This window comes from Diabrotica virgifera, chromosome 5 (assembly GCF_917563875.1).
Source record: "Diabrotica virgifera virgifera chromosome 5, PGI_DIABVI_V3a".
NCBI lineage: Eukaryota > Metazoa > Arthropoda > Insecta > Coleoptera > Chrysomelidae > Diabrotica > Diabrotica virgifera.
Window position 1 is genome coordinate 102,603,144 of NC_065447.1, and position 16,932 is coordinate 102,620,075.

At 33.7% G+C, this 16,932-nt stretch overlaps 1 protein-coding gene across 1 annotated transcript in view; it reads left to right on the forward strand.

The window, feature by feature from the left end:
- The first annotated feature begins 3,031 nt into the window (after positions 1-3,031).
- Positions 3,032-16,932, forward strand: part of LOC126885075 (uncharacterized) — a 102,770-nt gene continuing 88,869 nt past the window's right edge. The window contains exon 1 of the mRNA XM_050651503.1: positions 3,032-3,212. Within this exon, the coding sequence (XP_050507460.1) occupies positions 3,176-3,212 (37 nt within the window). The 5' untranslated portion in view covers positions 3,032-3,175. The remainder of the gene's footprint in view (positions 3,213-16,932) is intronic.

Genomic DNA, 16,932 nt, shown 5'->3' on the forward strand with positions numbered 1-16,932 from the left:
CGATTTAATATTATTTTTAAGATTTTTTCGAATAGCAATAGAGACTCCTCTCTTAGCTCTGTTATCTTTGCTAACTCCACTGAAGATATGTATATACTCTCCTATCTCTTCATTTCCCTTTCCCTTTTTCTTGGTTTCCGTAAGAACAGATACATCTATTTTTCTTTCCGCTAATTCTTTGAATACTTCTGCTTGTTTGGTTTTAAGTTCTTGCACATTCCATGTAGCCAATATCATTTTCCTTTTCCGTTGCATTAGTCGTCTTTGTTTTGATCCGTCCGCATTCCGAGGCGTTTTGTTTAAATTTGTAGCATTTATTTCTTTTGACAAGGGACGAGTTGCTAGCCCATCGCCTCAACCCTCCTCCTTTATCCGGGCTTGGGACCGGCACCGGCATTTACTGAGCTACTCAATCCACCCAGCACTTACCGGAGGCGGAGTTGGGTGTTCCATTTAAAAAAACATAAATTTGGTCTTCCACGATATTATCGATCACCCTGTAACATTCTAATTAATTTTAGAATGTGAAGCTCAAAATTGTGTAGAAAATCTGACGTTTTTTTTAGATGTTCTACGTTTCCTCAAAGAAAAATTAATTGCTTGGACGCTCCAGTTCGTCAAAAAATGATGGATTAACATTATTTTTCCATCTACCGTCCATTTATGATCAATTCTAACACCCTTAAAATCATTGATTAATGACCCCTATTAATGAATGATTTTCTGTTAATGAACGATTTCATTATAGGCAACAAAACATACATTGCTTGCATAAATTAATTAAACGCTTTGTGATTGGCAGTGACCTGTGGTGCAGGCAATCAATCATACCTATTTATATTCCCACAAAAAATTTAAAATCAAGTAGCCGCTGTTAATACTATCTGTCATTGTATGTCATTATTTACTTTATTGTTTATAATTCTGTGTATTTGAAAAATCAAAAAAAAAATATATTGACGAAGAGTTTAATTTAACTCCACCAGAAGTGGCAGAAACTGCAAATGAAATATCTTTTAGTTTACTGCCTGAAAAAAGCAGAGTATTGTACGAAAAAACATACGCTGAATTTATTGCATGGTGCGACGAGAATATAATACGATACAAATAATACGATATTCAGAATCTGTATTGTTGACATAGTTTTCAAACATTGCCGAAAAAGGAATAATAGCAAGTTTGTGGCCCAAATATTCGATGCTAAAATCAACCTTAAGTTTAAAATCAAACATTGATATATCTAGATATAATAAGTTAATTATTTTTATCAAGAAAAAAGAACAGTTTGTATATTTAATACTCGTATTTCATTACATTTAATTTTGTAGGTTGTATTGATTTTCGGAGTGGCTGGTGCGTTAAGAAAGAAAGAACTATTGAAATTAGAAACAAATAACGTTCAAGACTTGGGGTCAAAGTTTTTTGCCACAATAAAAGCATCAAAAAGACAAACACATAGAATATTTACCATAGTAGATAACGAAGCAAATCCCGTTCTCAATGCGATCAAAACTATATTTCTTTAAGACCGGCACACACACCACATAAACGATTTTTAATTTTTTATAAAAATAACAAATGTTCCACACAGTCAGTTGGCATAAATACGTTTTCCAAAATTCCTTCCGTTATTCCTAAATTCTTGAAATTAGAGCACCCGCATCTCTGCACTGGGCATTGTTTTAGACGTTCCTCTACCTTAATACTGGGTGACAGTGGTGCAGACTTTTCAGCTATTAAAAGACTAGGTGGCTGGATATCGGCTGCTGTAGCAGAAGGTTATATAGATAAATTCTATGCAGAATAAACTTGAGACGGCTGAAAAACTCTTGCGACAAAATACCAGTAAACCTTGTCAAAGAACTTCCTTCAGCACCACCGCTTCTTCTTCTATCACAGAATTTAGAGAGGTCCAAGAAGACTTAAATAGAAATTTGTCAAAATGCTATACAGCAGATAATCATTTATCAATACCTTCCTTTAATTTCAGTAAATGTACCATTTCGAATATTAATGTTTACAATAATAAAACTACGACTAAAGAAAATTAAACTTTGAATAAAGTTAATGAAAGCTGAAAAAATTGTTGTTTATCGTTAATATAAGATATCTTTATTTCTGAAAAGTACGGTCGACGGAAAAGTTTGGTAACGAACATGTGAATTAAAATGGCGATTAACAATCTCGCACATTAACGCGCTCGCGCCGCTCACGCGTTAAAATATCTCAATTGTTAATCGCCCTTATTAATACACTTGTTGGTTAAATAAATATTTCGAGAAGGTACCATTTTTAATTATTTTAAAATTTGAAGAAAATACAGCAGAAACTAGAAAGGCTACAGCCCGTGAAAAAATTATAAGTATAAAATTTATAAAAACGTCGTTTTTGGACAAAACATTTAATGTTTTGTCAAAAAACGACGTTTTTTTAGAGTTTATACGATTCTTCGCAAGAAACGCATTTGCGGGGACGCTGTAGTTCATAATAAATGACGTATTAAGTTTATTTTTAATTTTTGGTATTATTTTAACCCTTATCCGGGCAACACATTTTACTTACGTAACCGGGCAACTCGGGTCCGTTGGGCCCACCACTGTTCTTGAATGTACTATTCATATTTACCCATATATTTCTAATATTCTTTTTTGATTTTTTATTAAAGTTAAATTTAAATTGTCTAGATTAAAAAAAAGGTGCTGCTATAGTATGCGGTCTACCTCGAGGGTGCGACCTACCTGAAGGATTTGCACAAAATAATGAAATGCAAGTAAACTTTTGTAGAAAAAATATTTATTCACAAGTAATAAACATTTGGAGCCAAATAAAGGCCTAATTATTAAATAAATAAAGACTGTTGTAAATCTACCAGGCCATTTTATTTGAAAAGAGGAGTAGATGTTTACGCATACCCAAATTTTCTTACTTCTTTTTGTTTATTTAGACTATGGTTTATCAACTAGTCGGATTTTCCAATTAATTTATTTTTTTAACGTCAAAGATATCAAAGTTTACTGTTTTTGGGAATTTTCATTTTTACATCAAAGATATCAAAGGTTACTGTTCTTTACGGTTACAGTTCATATCAAAGAAAACAACACATCAAGTGTAATATAAATTCAAATGTATACATATTTTTCGCATAATTACGTACTACAATAATTGCTGTGCTATAATGAAATTTTGTATAATTTCAATCCTATTATGTGTTGGTAAGTTAAAATTTTCTATTTTCTTTTATTTTAGTTTATTCTATATATCGATTAGTTCAAACGATAATATTTTATCTATGCTAAATTTACAAATTGTAAAACTAATTTTATGTTATAGAGAGGTTCAAAATTATGGAATAAATAAATTTTTTCAAGAATAGGCCACTTCTAAGAAAAATTCCGGTGGATTTTTATTTTTAAATTACGATTTTCTGATATAATATGCCATAACAGTGATCAATTTGGGCTTGAAGACAAAATCGATGATTATCGAACATAACAGGGAATAAGGGACATTCACATACGTTAAAACGACGCGGCGTTCGGAAACCACTCAGTACGTTTCGACGCTTGATACATACATACAAATTTGAGGCATACGAAATTAAATCCTGTTTATTTTGCCGCATACAATACTAAGAGATGAATACTCTATAATGATATATTTCAGGGGTGGCCAGCTCCTTGATAGTCCGAGCCATTTTTCAAAATTTGAAATTGTTCACGAGCCACAATTAAACAATTATCTAAAGAATATATAAAAGGTATTAAATTTTTCTCTTACCGTTTGGACTTCACGAATTTTAAAGTGAAATAAAATGGTTCACATCGCTTTTTCAAATATGCAAATAATTATACAAGCAGCCTTTACTAATTCAGGATACTTTGATTCTTCATCATCCTTCCAACTTTTTCTGGGATGGCCTATTGATCTTCTATCGCCTCTCGAAAAAGACCGTCTTTAACACTATGTCTTTCTCTGATCTGCCACATGAACTGCCCATCTTATCTTAGCTTTTGTATGTCCGACGATGTTTTCAGTATCACTCTCCTGCCAATTCATCTCTTTGAGGACCAAATATCATTCTAAATACTTTGCTTTCTAATACCAGCAGCTTATTTATTTCCCAGTAGCTTATTTATTTAATTTGTGACAACATAGCCGATCTTAAACAACTTGTCACTATAATCGGACAAGACAGTAAGAGAATGGGACTAGAGATTAATACCAAAAAGACCAAATTCATGATCATATTCAGAAACATGGATGCACTTTAAAACTCCACCATAACACTGAATAACAAGTCCATTGAAAAAGTGAGCAAATTTAAATACCTGGGAATGTGGCTTTTTGAAGACTGGGCATCGGACAGGGAAGTAAAATGTCGCATTGAGCAAGCTCTACAAGCTTTCGTAAAATTCAAGAAGGTACTGACCTGTTCAGTGTTTGATCTTCAACTGAGACTAAGGTTTACTAAGTGCTACGTATGGTCGGTTCTGATATATGGCGTAGAGCGCTGGACGCTCAAAATGAGGGATATAAACAGATTAGAAGCTTTCAAAATGTGAATTTATCGCCATATCCTAAAGACACCATGGACAGCGAAAGTCACAAATGTAGATGTCCTTAAAAGAATCAACCAAGAACGCCAACTTTTCGAAACCATCAGGAAAAGGAAAACTGTGTATCAAGGTCCCACTATGCGAAATGAAAAATACCAGTTCCTCCAACTTATAATCGAGGGTAAAATTTAAGGCAAGAGAGGAATGGGACGCAAGAAAATGTCCTGGCTCCGAAACATAAGGCAATGGACAGGGATTAACGACAATCAATCTCTGATACTTTTTGCAAGAAACAGAGAGTTAATGAAAAATGCGATCGCTAATATCCATTTTTTAGCAGCTTAGATCTTAGTAATGATGATAGGGAGCATAATGCACTATTCCACGCAGCTACCCTTGTTAAGACCTCTTTTTATAATGTAGTTGTCATCTATGATTACCGTTCCTAGATATTTAAACTCTTTTACTACTTCGAAGTTGTGGTCATTAATAGTTATGTTCTGCCTAACTCTTGATCTTAGATTTTTGGTTAGTGACATGTATTTCGTTTCCTCTTCATTAATTCGAAGACCCGAACTACCTGTTTCGTCCTTGAGTTGTGAAAACACCTCTCTCATGTCTCCTGTAGAATGATCGACTGCAACTATATCATCAGCAAAGGCCAACAAAGTTTTGATCCTCGATTTTCAAACCCCCTGTCAGCTCAGATGCTATTTTACTTATTAGATATTCTAAGGCCAAACTGAATAGCAGCAGTGATAAGGGATCTCCTTGGCCAAGTCCTGACGTTACGCTTAGACTTTTATATTTGTTGCCACAATTTGAAAAAAAAAATTAAAAGTAATTCAGCGACATTTATTGAGAGCCACAAATAATCCTTCAAAGAGCCAAATGTGGCTCGCGAGCCACAGTTTAGCCACCCCTGATTATATTTATTAGATTACTAAACTGCCATTTTGAAAAATATTTATTAATAACTATTATATAATAGAATAGAATAGAATAGAATATAAATTTGCTTCATTGTCATGAAAAATTTAATAATTTTGTAGACAAAGCTTAGAAGAATCATAAAAATAAAAACAATATCAAATACAATCACTAAAATTATAATATAAATCGTCAATAAAAATCAAATCTAATTTAGTGAAACAAAAATAGTACCAATCTATTGCATAATTTAAAAAAATTGCAAATTCCATAAGCTACCTTAAGAAATTTAATAGGTTAAGTTCAGCTGCTGCATACGACACTCAAATATATACTCACCGGCACAAAAAAAGCGCACCCTAAAAAATGGGCCATTTTTAATGACTTGTATTTCCTAAACCTGAAATCCGATTTAAGTAATTTTTTAATATGTTATAGCCTTATTCTTTATCAATATCGCCGTAATAATATTGTTGCTAAACAGGTACATTGCCATTGTATACAGGGTGTACGAACCAAACTGTGTCTTTTTCTCAAACTTTGGAACACCCTGTGGAATGTTCTAGCTTTTAAAAAATACTGACATTAAAACCCCACAATAGCTTCAGGTTTTCTTAACATTCTGTTTTTGATTCATTCGCTTATGTGGGATAATAAAAAAGTTAGGCACTTTAACAACTACCCCTGTTTTTCGTCAATACATGATGTTTTTAAATAAGTACGGCAAACTTTAAGGGGTAATTCTGCATGATAAAATAATGACGGTTTATGTAATTCTGCAGGGTAAAAACATTTTAGATATATCCCGTATGCACGCCAATGATGAATATAAAATTCTTAATTGTATGCCAAAAAAATGCGCAACAAGTACCTCTTAAAATCTATCAAATTTTATTTCCATATCACAAACCGTTTTAGAGCAATAAATAAATCGTCAGTTTGTCAGAACCATTTCAACACCCCCTATATCGGAAACGAAGCATACGTTTATAAAGCAAACTGTCATTATTTTATCATGCAGAATTACCCCTTAAAGTTTGCCGTACTTATTTAAAAACACCCTGTATTGACGAAAAACAGGGGTAGTTGTTAAAGTGCCTAACTTTTTTATTATCCAACATAAGCGAATGAATCAAAAAACAGAATGTTAAGAAAACCTGAGGCTAAAGTTGGGTTTTAATTTCAGTATTTTATAAAAGCTAGAACATTCCACAGGGTGTTCCAAAGTTTGAATAAAAAACACAGTTTGATTCGTACACCCTGTATACAATGACAATGTACCTATCTAGCAACAATATTATTACAGCGATATTGATAAAGAAGAAAGCTATAACATATTAAAAAAAATACTTAAATCGAATATCAGGTTTAGGAAATACAAGTCATTAAAAATGACCCATTTTTTGGAGTGCCAGTTTTTTGTACCGGTAAGCGTAGATTAAGATTCTAGTTATAAATTAGAATACTATACTTTCTAAGTTATTGGATAAGAAACAACGCTATTGAAAAATATCGCCTATCAGATAAATAGGCTTGTCTCATTTTACGGAACTTGGGGGAATATGTTGCAGATTTAAGTTGTAGAGGGAGATGCTTCTACAGTTTTTTGCAGAACATAATACAGATTTCTTTATTAACTCGCCGGACGGGATCGGTAAATAGATGTCGAAGGTAGAATTTCTGGTGAAATAGTCATGTCTAGGTCTTGCTGGAAGATTATGTAGATGTTTACTATTTAAGCAAACAGTTTTTAAAATACATATATAAAGAAGGTAGTGTTAGAATCCTGTGATCTTTGAAGTAGCATCTGCAATGTGTTGTTCTTCTGAGGCCAAACAGATATCTTATTGCTCTTTTTTTTATTTAAAAATAACATCGCATTGGGCAGCCGTACCAGAACCCCAAAGAGGGAGACCATATCGGAGATGGGATTCGAACCAAGAAAAATATGTTATTTTGGAAGAGGCTATATTCACTTCCTTCAAAACAGATCTTATTGCAAAGCAAACTTAGGATAGTTTCATACTTAACACATCGATATGAAGAGACCATTTAAGGATGCCAATAAACCAAGAAACTTTACAGAATCAACGATACTGATTTGCCTGTTATGAAAAGGTAATGGTTGAAGAGCTCCTTTATAGCATAATGCTACTGTTTTATCTACGTTAACCCTGCATTGGTCGCTATGTAGGTTTGTACGCGAGTGGTTGCCCGTGAGATTTTCTCTTACATATCCAACTGCCATTTTATCAACGATAAAGACATTTGCTTTAAAAAGACACGACGTTTTTCTGTTTTATTATTATTTTTATATAAAGTGTGACTATTGATGCTGCCAATAATTAACATTGAAAAATATATGGTAAGTGACCATCTACAACTGACCCGTGAAACAGAATATAGGGTTTTCATATATCATCGACCACATCCACGGCACCTTTTATTACATCAGAAAAGGATATTATTTCAGGTTTTAGGGGGAAAAATAAAATTAATTTTTATACACAGATGGTGGTGCCGATGGTCGCTTGATGAGAGAATCTCTCACAGGAAGCGCACTGACTCCACAATATGGTGATAATAAGTAAACTGAGTCAATATCTGAGCGGACGAGTCTATTAGATTGTCGAGGGAGGATAGTTAGGAGACTAGAAAGAACTACAGCGCGTATAATTTCCCAAAAAAAAGTTGTGCTCAATTTTCTGAAACCGTGAGAGAAAATCTCATATAGCGACCACTGCCGTGTTAAAAGAGAGTAAATTAGAATCGGACCAGGATTTTATTGTTAGTAGATCAGAAGTAGCATGAAGAGTTGCGATATTTGAGTTGCTCCCAGTGATACTGGTATCATCAGCAAAAAGCAAAAAACTTTTCCATCGATTTTTAAGCTAGTGATGTCATTAATAAAGATAAGGAAAAGTAGAGAACCCAATACTAAACCTTGTGATACCCCACATACAACATTTTTGGGACTAGAGTCTGTATCATTTGCTCTAACCAGTTGTTTCCTATTATCCAAGTAAGATTGAAACCAGTTCAAAGAAATACCTCGAATTCCATAGAAATCTAGTTTTTTTATCAAAATGTCGTGATCTACATAATCAAAAGCTTTGGCATAATCACAAAAAATAGTGGCAGCGTGCAGATTATTGTTTAATGCTTGATAAACCTCATGCAGTACAGAAAACATTGCACCTGTGGTACATTTATTATTTAAAAAGACGAACTGATTTTGTAATAAGATGTTGTTATCAACGAGAAAGGACATAAGTCGGGCTTTTATTAGTCTTTCAATAATTTTCGAGAGTACCGGTAGTAATGCAATAGGTCTATAATTGCAGGCATCAGATTTTTCACCACCTTTATGAAGAGGAATTATTATATGCCTTCAACCTGTGCCGGGAATTTTTGTATTGAGTTATAATGTCAATAGTACTATAGTCTATAATCTATAGGTCTACAGTAGCAAAAAAAATCCATTTACAAGCTGGCTGGATCAATGCCCCGAACGTAGATTTTTGGATTATTTTCTCGGAGCACAGAATACACCAACGACAAGAAGCGACAGCTTAGTCGGTTCCTATTGGGTTCCTATGATGTTAGCATGTACCTACTTAATTTTAGTATTCATTTGACAGTTACGTAAATAGTACACTGAGAAAAATCAATTATTTCTGACGTTCATCACTAAAATTATAATTGTACTGACAAAAAGCTGCCTACAGGGCCGGCTTGGTATGGCAAATTATGACAATTTACCAAAGGTATGGTAAATTTAAGGCAGAAGTAGAATTAAAAAAATTATTATCTATGCTTTTGTACTCACTGTTTTACAATTACAAAAAAAACTCTTGTCTCAACAACGTATTTGTTACAGTAAGAGTAAATAATTTTTAATTGTACACAATTACCGGTAATTGTATACAATTACCAGAGCCGACATTAAATGTAGGAAATTATGTTCTATTATCTACTTTTACCGGTAATTGTATATATTTACCAAGGACCAGCGGTAAAAGTAAGTAAAATGATGTAATAAAAACAACAAATTCCAACAGGTATTGAAGAAATGTGATTCTTAGTGAACTGGATTAAAAACATGGGAAATTTTGTTTAACTTGAATTGAGCTTTTTTTCCGAATTAATACTACTACTTTACTTACTTACTATTTGTTGTGACATGGCAAACTCTCATGGAATTTGGAAATAACACAACTTTCCATTTTTTTGCATTTACACTTATCTGTTTTACATTTACTTTTGCAAGCACATCGCTGATAGACTTGTCTACCCGAAAAATACGCTTTTCTAACATACTCGCGCAATGAAATGTTTTGGAACCATGCCTAGAGAAATGAATGATTCTTTGCAGATGGTAAATTTATTTCTGCTATACAACTGTGGCAGTCGCCCATATTTAGTACCCAATTCGTATAACTACTTTTAAACTGACAAAACAGCCAAACATTTCTAGAACCACTTCGTACCCTATCAACCTCTAGCGCTCTAAATTTTACCGTATCACAGACATTACCAGGGGAAAATTTCAAGTTTGATTTTTTAAGTATTTTCTTCGTTTGCTTTTCAAGACCTTCCTTTGCACATGTCCGTTTAGTTGCAAAATAATCTCGCTTTTCTGAAATATTATTATAAAACAGTTCTTCTAGAATTGCATTAGATTTATTCACTGATGATTGCTTAGAATTTTTTTATTCTTGTTCTATTAGAAGCTCATTTGGTTCATCCACTTCTGCTTCTTCGAGTTCTTCAGAATCATGACCTGACTGGGTTTATTCTACTTGTTCTACTACGAAATCTTCTTCAGAAAAAATAATATCTAGAGCATCTTCTGGCAGTGATGAAGTTTTGAAACCAATTTTAGCAGGAACTACAAACATAGCCTCATCTGGACTGCACTTGATACCAGAAGGGTAAGCTCGGTTCTTGGCGAATGGTACAGTTCGAAGATCCTCTGAAAACTTATTTGTTTGATTGCTTTCCAACCAGGAACTTAGTATATTTTCAATGTCTTTATCCGCACGTTCAACAGATCCTTGTGACTGACTGTCTTGGCTTATCGTGCACTATCTTCAAATCTTTCCACATTGAGCACAGTTTTTCTATAATTATGTTGGATTATTTCATTCATAGGAGATTATGACCAACAGAAAGCGACAGAAATAAAAATTAAACTGATTATTTTTTAATGATTTTAACTTTCAATCGTATAGTAAGATATTTGATCACGTGTTTAATTCTGTCCAATCAGATTAAAATTATACTGATTATTTCATTCATAGGAGATTCTGACTAATAGAAAGCTACAGAAATAAAAATTAAACTGACTATTTCATTCATCTTAAAATTTTCACATAATCTGACCAATCACAAACCAAAGACAGCTTGTGTTTTCGCGAAAACACCAACTGTCTTTCAATGCTGATTGGTCTATCAGCTTCGTGTTTTCAACGACGTAACCATGGATACCGATCGTAAAGCAAAGTTTGACGTTTGCCAAAAAAATTATTGTAGCTCTATACGTCAAAATGAGTCGTTTCGGTGGTAATTCAAACGAAGTTATAAACCAAAACATTGAAGAAAATATACCGAGTAACACAAGAAAATCTAAATCTTATATATGGAGACAATTTATGATGTTCTGTGTGGATCGCAACTACAAATTAGATGCAGAAAATAACAACGAAAGACTAGCATTCATTCTAAAAGACTGGGCCTTCAACTATTTATTGTTATAGGTAAAAATAATTATAACAAATTATTTATAGTTATAATAAATATTTCATGATTATGACTAATTGTGAATTATTCAAAAAATGGGTAGATTTGAGTTACCTAGATCAAATGTATTATTATTAAATTCCTTCCTCTCATTCTACTGAATTTTTGACCTATCACTTTGTTCGTGAAATAGTCTAATAAAATACCACTCGTGATTTAATTTATCTTATACGCTATGAGCTTGTACGTAGAGGGGATATTGATAAAATCGCGAGCGCCAGTAGTGACAAGTCTGTAAACGTTTACCGGAAATTTGACACAAATGTCAAAGTGATTAATTTAAAATTTAAATTAAAAACATTAATTATAAAAAATATTAGTTCGCCAAAGCTGTGGTATATATTTTTACCTTAAATATACTTACGTTTTAAATACTGAATTTACGTTTTTTAATGTTCCGTAATATGTAATTATAAATTAATATTAGCACCATCTACACGATATATGTGAAAGTAGCCGAAGTAAGAAATTAATATTTCATCAATAGAACGTCAAAATGATTAGCAAAATCTTTAAAAAATCTATTACAATTTAATTAATTTTTAGCGTTGTAAATATTAAGCGATAACAATTAAATAATAAATTTAAAAATTACCGGTGAAAGTTGAATAGTAATCCACTAGGATCGACACAAGCGAAGCTCAGAGCGTATAAGTCTGTCTTTTATTTCTAAACTCAACTGAGTTGCTTAAAGAAAACACCACTCGTCCTACGGACTTGTGGTGTTTTCAAGCAACTCAGTTTCGTTTAGAAGTAAATCGACAGACTTATCGCGAAAATTGAATCACTAGTGGTATTACTATTGATTATTTCATTCATAGGAGATTCTGACCAATAGAAAGCTACAGACATGCAAATTAAGGTGATAATTTTTGATAATCTCCCATCGTTAAGCATATTACGTCAAATGCCCTTCGTTGCTACGAAAAAATACATTCAGTGACATTAATGACAAATGTTTTAAAAATTATAAAAGTGATGACTTTCAACCGTCAAATACATAGTTATAACAACTGTGTGTTTAATTTCACTAATTGTTACTTACATATATAAATTACAATAAAATTTTGGTTTTGAACAGTTTTATTCATGAAATAATCGCAACAAATTGCACTCGAACTCTAAAATTAATATAGAATTTTAGAGCTCTTGTGCAATTACTACTGATAATTTTTGATAATTTCCGGTCGTCAAGTATATTACGTCAGATGCCCTTCGTTGCTATGAAAGAATACGTTCAGTGACATTAACGACAATTAATGTTTTAAAAATTAGAAAAGTGATGACTTTCAACCGTCAAATAGTTATAACAACTGTGTGTTTTTTTGTACTAGTTTGTACTTACATAAATAAATTACAATAAAATTTTGGTTTTGAACAGGTTTATTCATAAAATAATCGCAACAAATGGCACTTGATCTCTATAATTAATATAGAATTTTTGCCCTCGTGACACTTCATAATTTCACTAGCCTTCGGCTCTTGAAATTAAAACTATTAAAGTATCACTCGGGAAAAATTCAATAATTTTAGAGCTCTTGTGCAGTTACTGCTGATAATTCTCGTCCATTGTCGCTTTGAGGAATATTAGGAGCTCATAATGCAAATTTTTCTGCAAGTTTAGTTGTCAAAGTTCTTTATTGTACAAATTATTTTATAAGATACGTGATCTTGGTAGACCAAAATGAACTTGACTTAATTATCTGCTTGCTCTCACACAGATTCAAATAGATCGTTATGATTTCTGCAGATATGTATTGTGGCATCCGATTAGGTGTCGATCGTTATAATATGAATTTCTTCAATAAAGCTTTTCAATTAAAAATCTTTTAAAAATATTTAATTTACAAATATTTTTATTAGGTTGAAAAACTTAGTATTTTATTTAGCAGATGCCGCTAGGCACCTACTACCATCTCGTCAGTTGCGGTGGGAGATGGATATGTCGAAGATTTTTACCTGGGCCAGAGAAAAGCAGCCTATGCAGTCTCTGATGAACCTCTAAATAGAGGTGAAATCGTCGATAAGAGTGCTGGCTGCACTCTCTGATCTGAGTAAAAATTAAGACAGTTTTGGTTTCGCACCGCAACTGAATGAATAAAATGGGTATACATTTTTATTTTTATATTAGTATTACTCCTATGGAGTAACTAGGTCCATTTTCCGTTGGAGCTTTACCACGCTGCAGACGGGGGTTGTGAATTGCATAGTGTAGAATTCCTTCCCTTTAGTCTTCACTGCAGCATCCATTTGGCTTGCATATTGTAGAAGCCTTGGAGGTTGTCACCAGGAAATGGGCCAATAAAGTTTTTCAATTAAAAATCTTTTAAAAATATTTAATTTACAAATATTTTTATTAGGTTGAAAAACTTAGTCTTTTATTTAGCAGATGCCGCTAGGCACCTACTACCATCTCGTCAGTTGCGGTGGGAGATGGATATGTCGAAGATTTTTACCTGGGCCAGAGAAAAGCAGCCTATGCAGTCTCTGATGAACCTCTAAAAAGAGGTGAAATCGTCGATAAGAGTGCTGGCTGCACTCTCTGATCTGAGTAAAAATTAAGACAGTTTTGGTTTCGCACCGCAACTGAATGAATAAAAATGTTATACATTTTTATTTTTATATTAGTATTACTCCTATGGAGTAACTAGGTCCATTTTCCGTTGGAGCTTTACCACGCTGCAGACGGGGGTTGTGAATTGCATAGTGTAGAATTCCTTCCCTTTAGTCTTCACTGCAGCATCCATTTGGCTTGCATATTGTAGAAGCCTTAGAGGTTGTCACCAGGAAATGGGCCAATAAAGTTTTTCAATTAAAAATCTTTTAAAAATATTTAATTTACAAATATTTTTATTAGGTTGAAAAACTTAGTCTTTTAATTAGCAGATGCCGCTAGGCACCTACTACCATCTCGTCAGTTGCGGTGGGAGATGGATATGTCGAAGATTTTTACCTGGGCCAGAGAAAAGCAGCCTATGCAGTCTCTGATGAACCTCTAAAAAGAGGTGACATCGTCGATAAGAGTGCTGGCTGCACTCTCTGATCTGAGTAAAAATTAAGACAGTTTTGGTTTCGCACCGCAACTGAATGAATAAAAATGGTATACATTTTTATTTTTATATTAGTATTACTCCTATGGAGTAACTAGGTCCATTTTCCGTTGGAGCTTTACCACGCTGCAGACGGGGGTTGTGAATTGCATAGTGTAGAATTCCTTCCCATTAGTCTTCACTGCAGCATCCATTTGGCTTGCATATTGTAGAAGCCTTGGAGTTTGTCACCAGGAAATGGGCCAATAAAGTTTTTCAATTAAAAATCTTTTAAAAATATTTAATTTACAAATATTTTTATTAGGTTGAAAAACAGTCTTTTATTTAGCAGATGCCGCTAGGCACCTACTACCATCTCGTCAGTTGCGGTGGGAGATGGATATGTCGAAGATTTTTACCTGGGCCAGAGAAAAGCAGCCTATGCAGTCTCTGATGAACCTCTAAAAAGAGGTGAAATCGTCGATAAGAGTGCTGGCTGCACTCTCTGATCTGAGTAAAAATTAAGACAGTTTTGGTTTCGCACCGCAACTGAATGAATAAAAAGGGTATACATTTTAATTTTTATATTAGTATTACTCCTATGGAGTAACTAGGTCCATTTTCCGTTGGAGCTTTTCCACGCTGCAGACGGGGGTTGTGAATTGCATAGTGTAGAATTCCTTCCCTTTAGTCTTCACTGCAGCATCCATTTGGCTTGCATATTGTGGAAGCCTTGGAGGTTGTCACCAGGAAATGGGCCAATAAAGTTTTTCAATTAAAAATCTTTTAAAAATATTTAATTTACAAATATTTTTATTAGGTTGAAAAACTTAGTCTTTTATTTAGCAGATGCCGCTAGGCACCTACTACCATCTCGTCAGTTGCGGTGGGAGATGGATATGTCGAAGATTTTTACCTGGGCCAGAGAAAAGCAGCCTATGCAGTCTCTGATGAACCTCTAAAAAGAGGTGAAATCGTCGATAAGAGTGCTGGCTGCACTCTCTGATCTGAGTAAAAATTAAGACAGTTTTGGTTTCGCACCGCAACTGAATGAATAAAAATGGTATACATTTTTATTTTTATATTAGTATTACTCCTATGGAGTAACTAGGTCCATTTTCCGTTGGAGCTTTTCCACGCTGCAGACGGGGGTTGTGAATTGCATAGTGTAGAATTCCTTCCCTTTAGTCTTCACTGCAGCATCCATTTGGCTTGCATATTGTAGAAGCCTTGGAGGTTGTCACCAGGAAATGGGCCAATAAAGTTTTTCAATTAAAAATCTTTTAAAAATATTTAATTTACAAATATTTTTATTAGGTTGAAAAACTTAGTCTTTTATTTAGCAGATGCCGCTAGGCACCTACTACCATCTCGTCAGTTGCGGTGGGAGATGGATATGTCGAAGATTTTTACCTGGGCCAGAGAAAAGCAGCCTATGCAGTCTCTGATGAACCTCTAAAAAGAGGTGAAATCGTCGATAAGAGTGCTGGCTGCACTCTCTGATCTGAGTAAAAATTAAGACAGTTTTGGTTTCGCACCGCAACTGAATGAATAAAAAGGGTATACATTTTTATTTTTATATTAGTATTACTCCTATGGAGTAACTAGGTCCATTTTCCGTTGGAGCTTTTCCACGCTGCAGACGGGGGTTGTGAATTGCATAGTGTAGAATTCCTTCCCTTTAGTCTTCACTGCAGCATCCATTTGGCTTGCATATTGTAGAAGCCTTGGAGGTTGTCACCAGGAAATGGGCCAATAAAGTTTTTCAATTAAAAATCTTTTAAAAATATTTAATTTACAAATATTTTTATTAGGTTGAAAAACTTAGTCTTTTATTTAGCAGATGCCGCTAGGCACCTACTACCATCTCGTCAGTTGCGGTGGGAGATGGATATGTCGAAGATTTTTACCTGGGCCAGAGAAAAGCAGCCTATGCAGTCTCTGATGAACCTCTAAAAAGAGGTGAAATCGTCGATAAGAGTGCTGGCTGCACTCTCTGATCTGAGTAAAAATTAAGACAGTTTTGGTTTCGCACCGCAACTGAATGAATAAAAATGGTATACATTTTTATTTTTTTATGAATTTCTTACTTTTACCAAGATCCTCTGGGAAATGTATAAAATTACTGGTAAAAGTAGAAAATAAAGGGTTTTTAAAGAATATTTCCTACATTTACCTTCGACTCTGGTAATTGTATACAATTACCGGTAATTGTGTACAATTTCCAGATTATCTAATTTTACCATAACATATACATAACATACTCCTCTATCGATAAAAAATAATTTATGAACATTTTACATAACATATAAAACATTTTAACAACATTGCTACATCCTGATTTTTCGGAACTGAAAGTAGGCTTAAACTACCTTCACTTTTTGTGCGACAGCCACGATATAAATACAAGAATACCTTCCTTTGATCTTAGCCATTTGAAATAGTAAAAGCTGAAACACAATAGATAGTCGCGGACTAGAATAGCTCAAATTCTTTACGTTGTTTTTAATCTTTATGAACGCACTTGGAAGTGTCAGACGCGACGAGGACTTGATTCAATTTTTATTGAGAATCTCAAGTATGTCACTGTTTTGTCAGCGACCCTCTAATGCGTT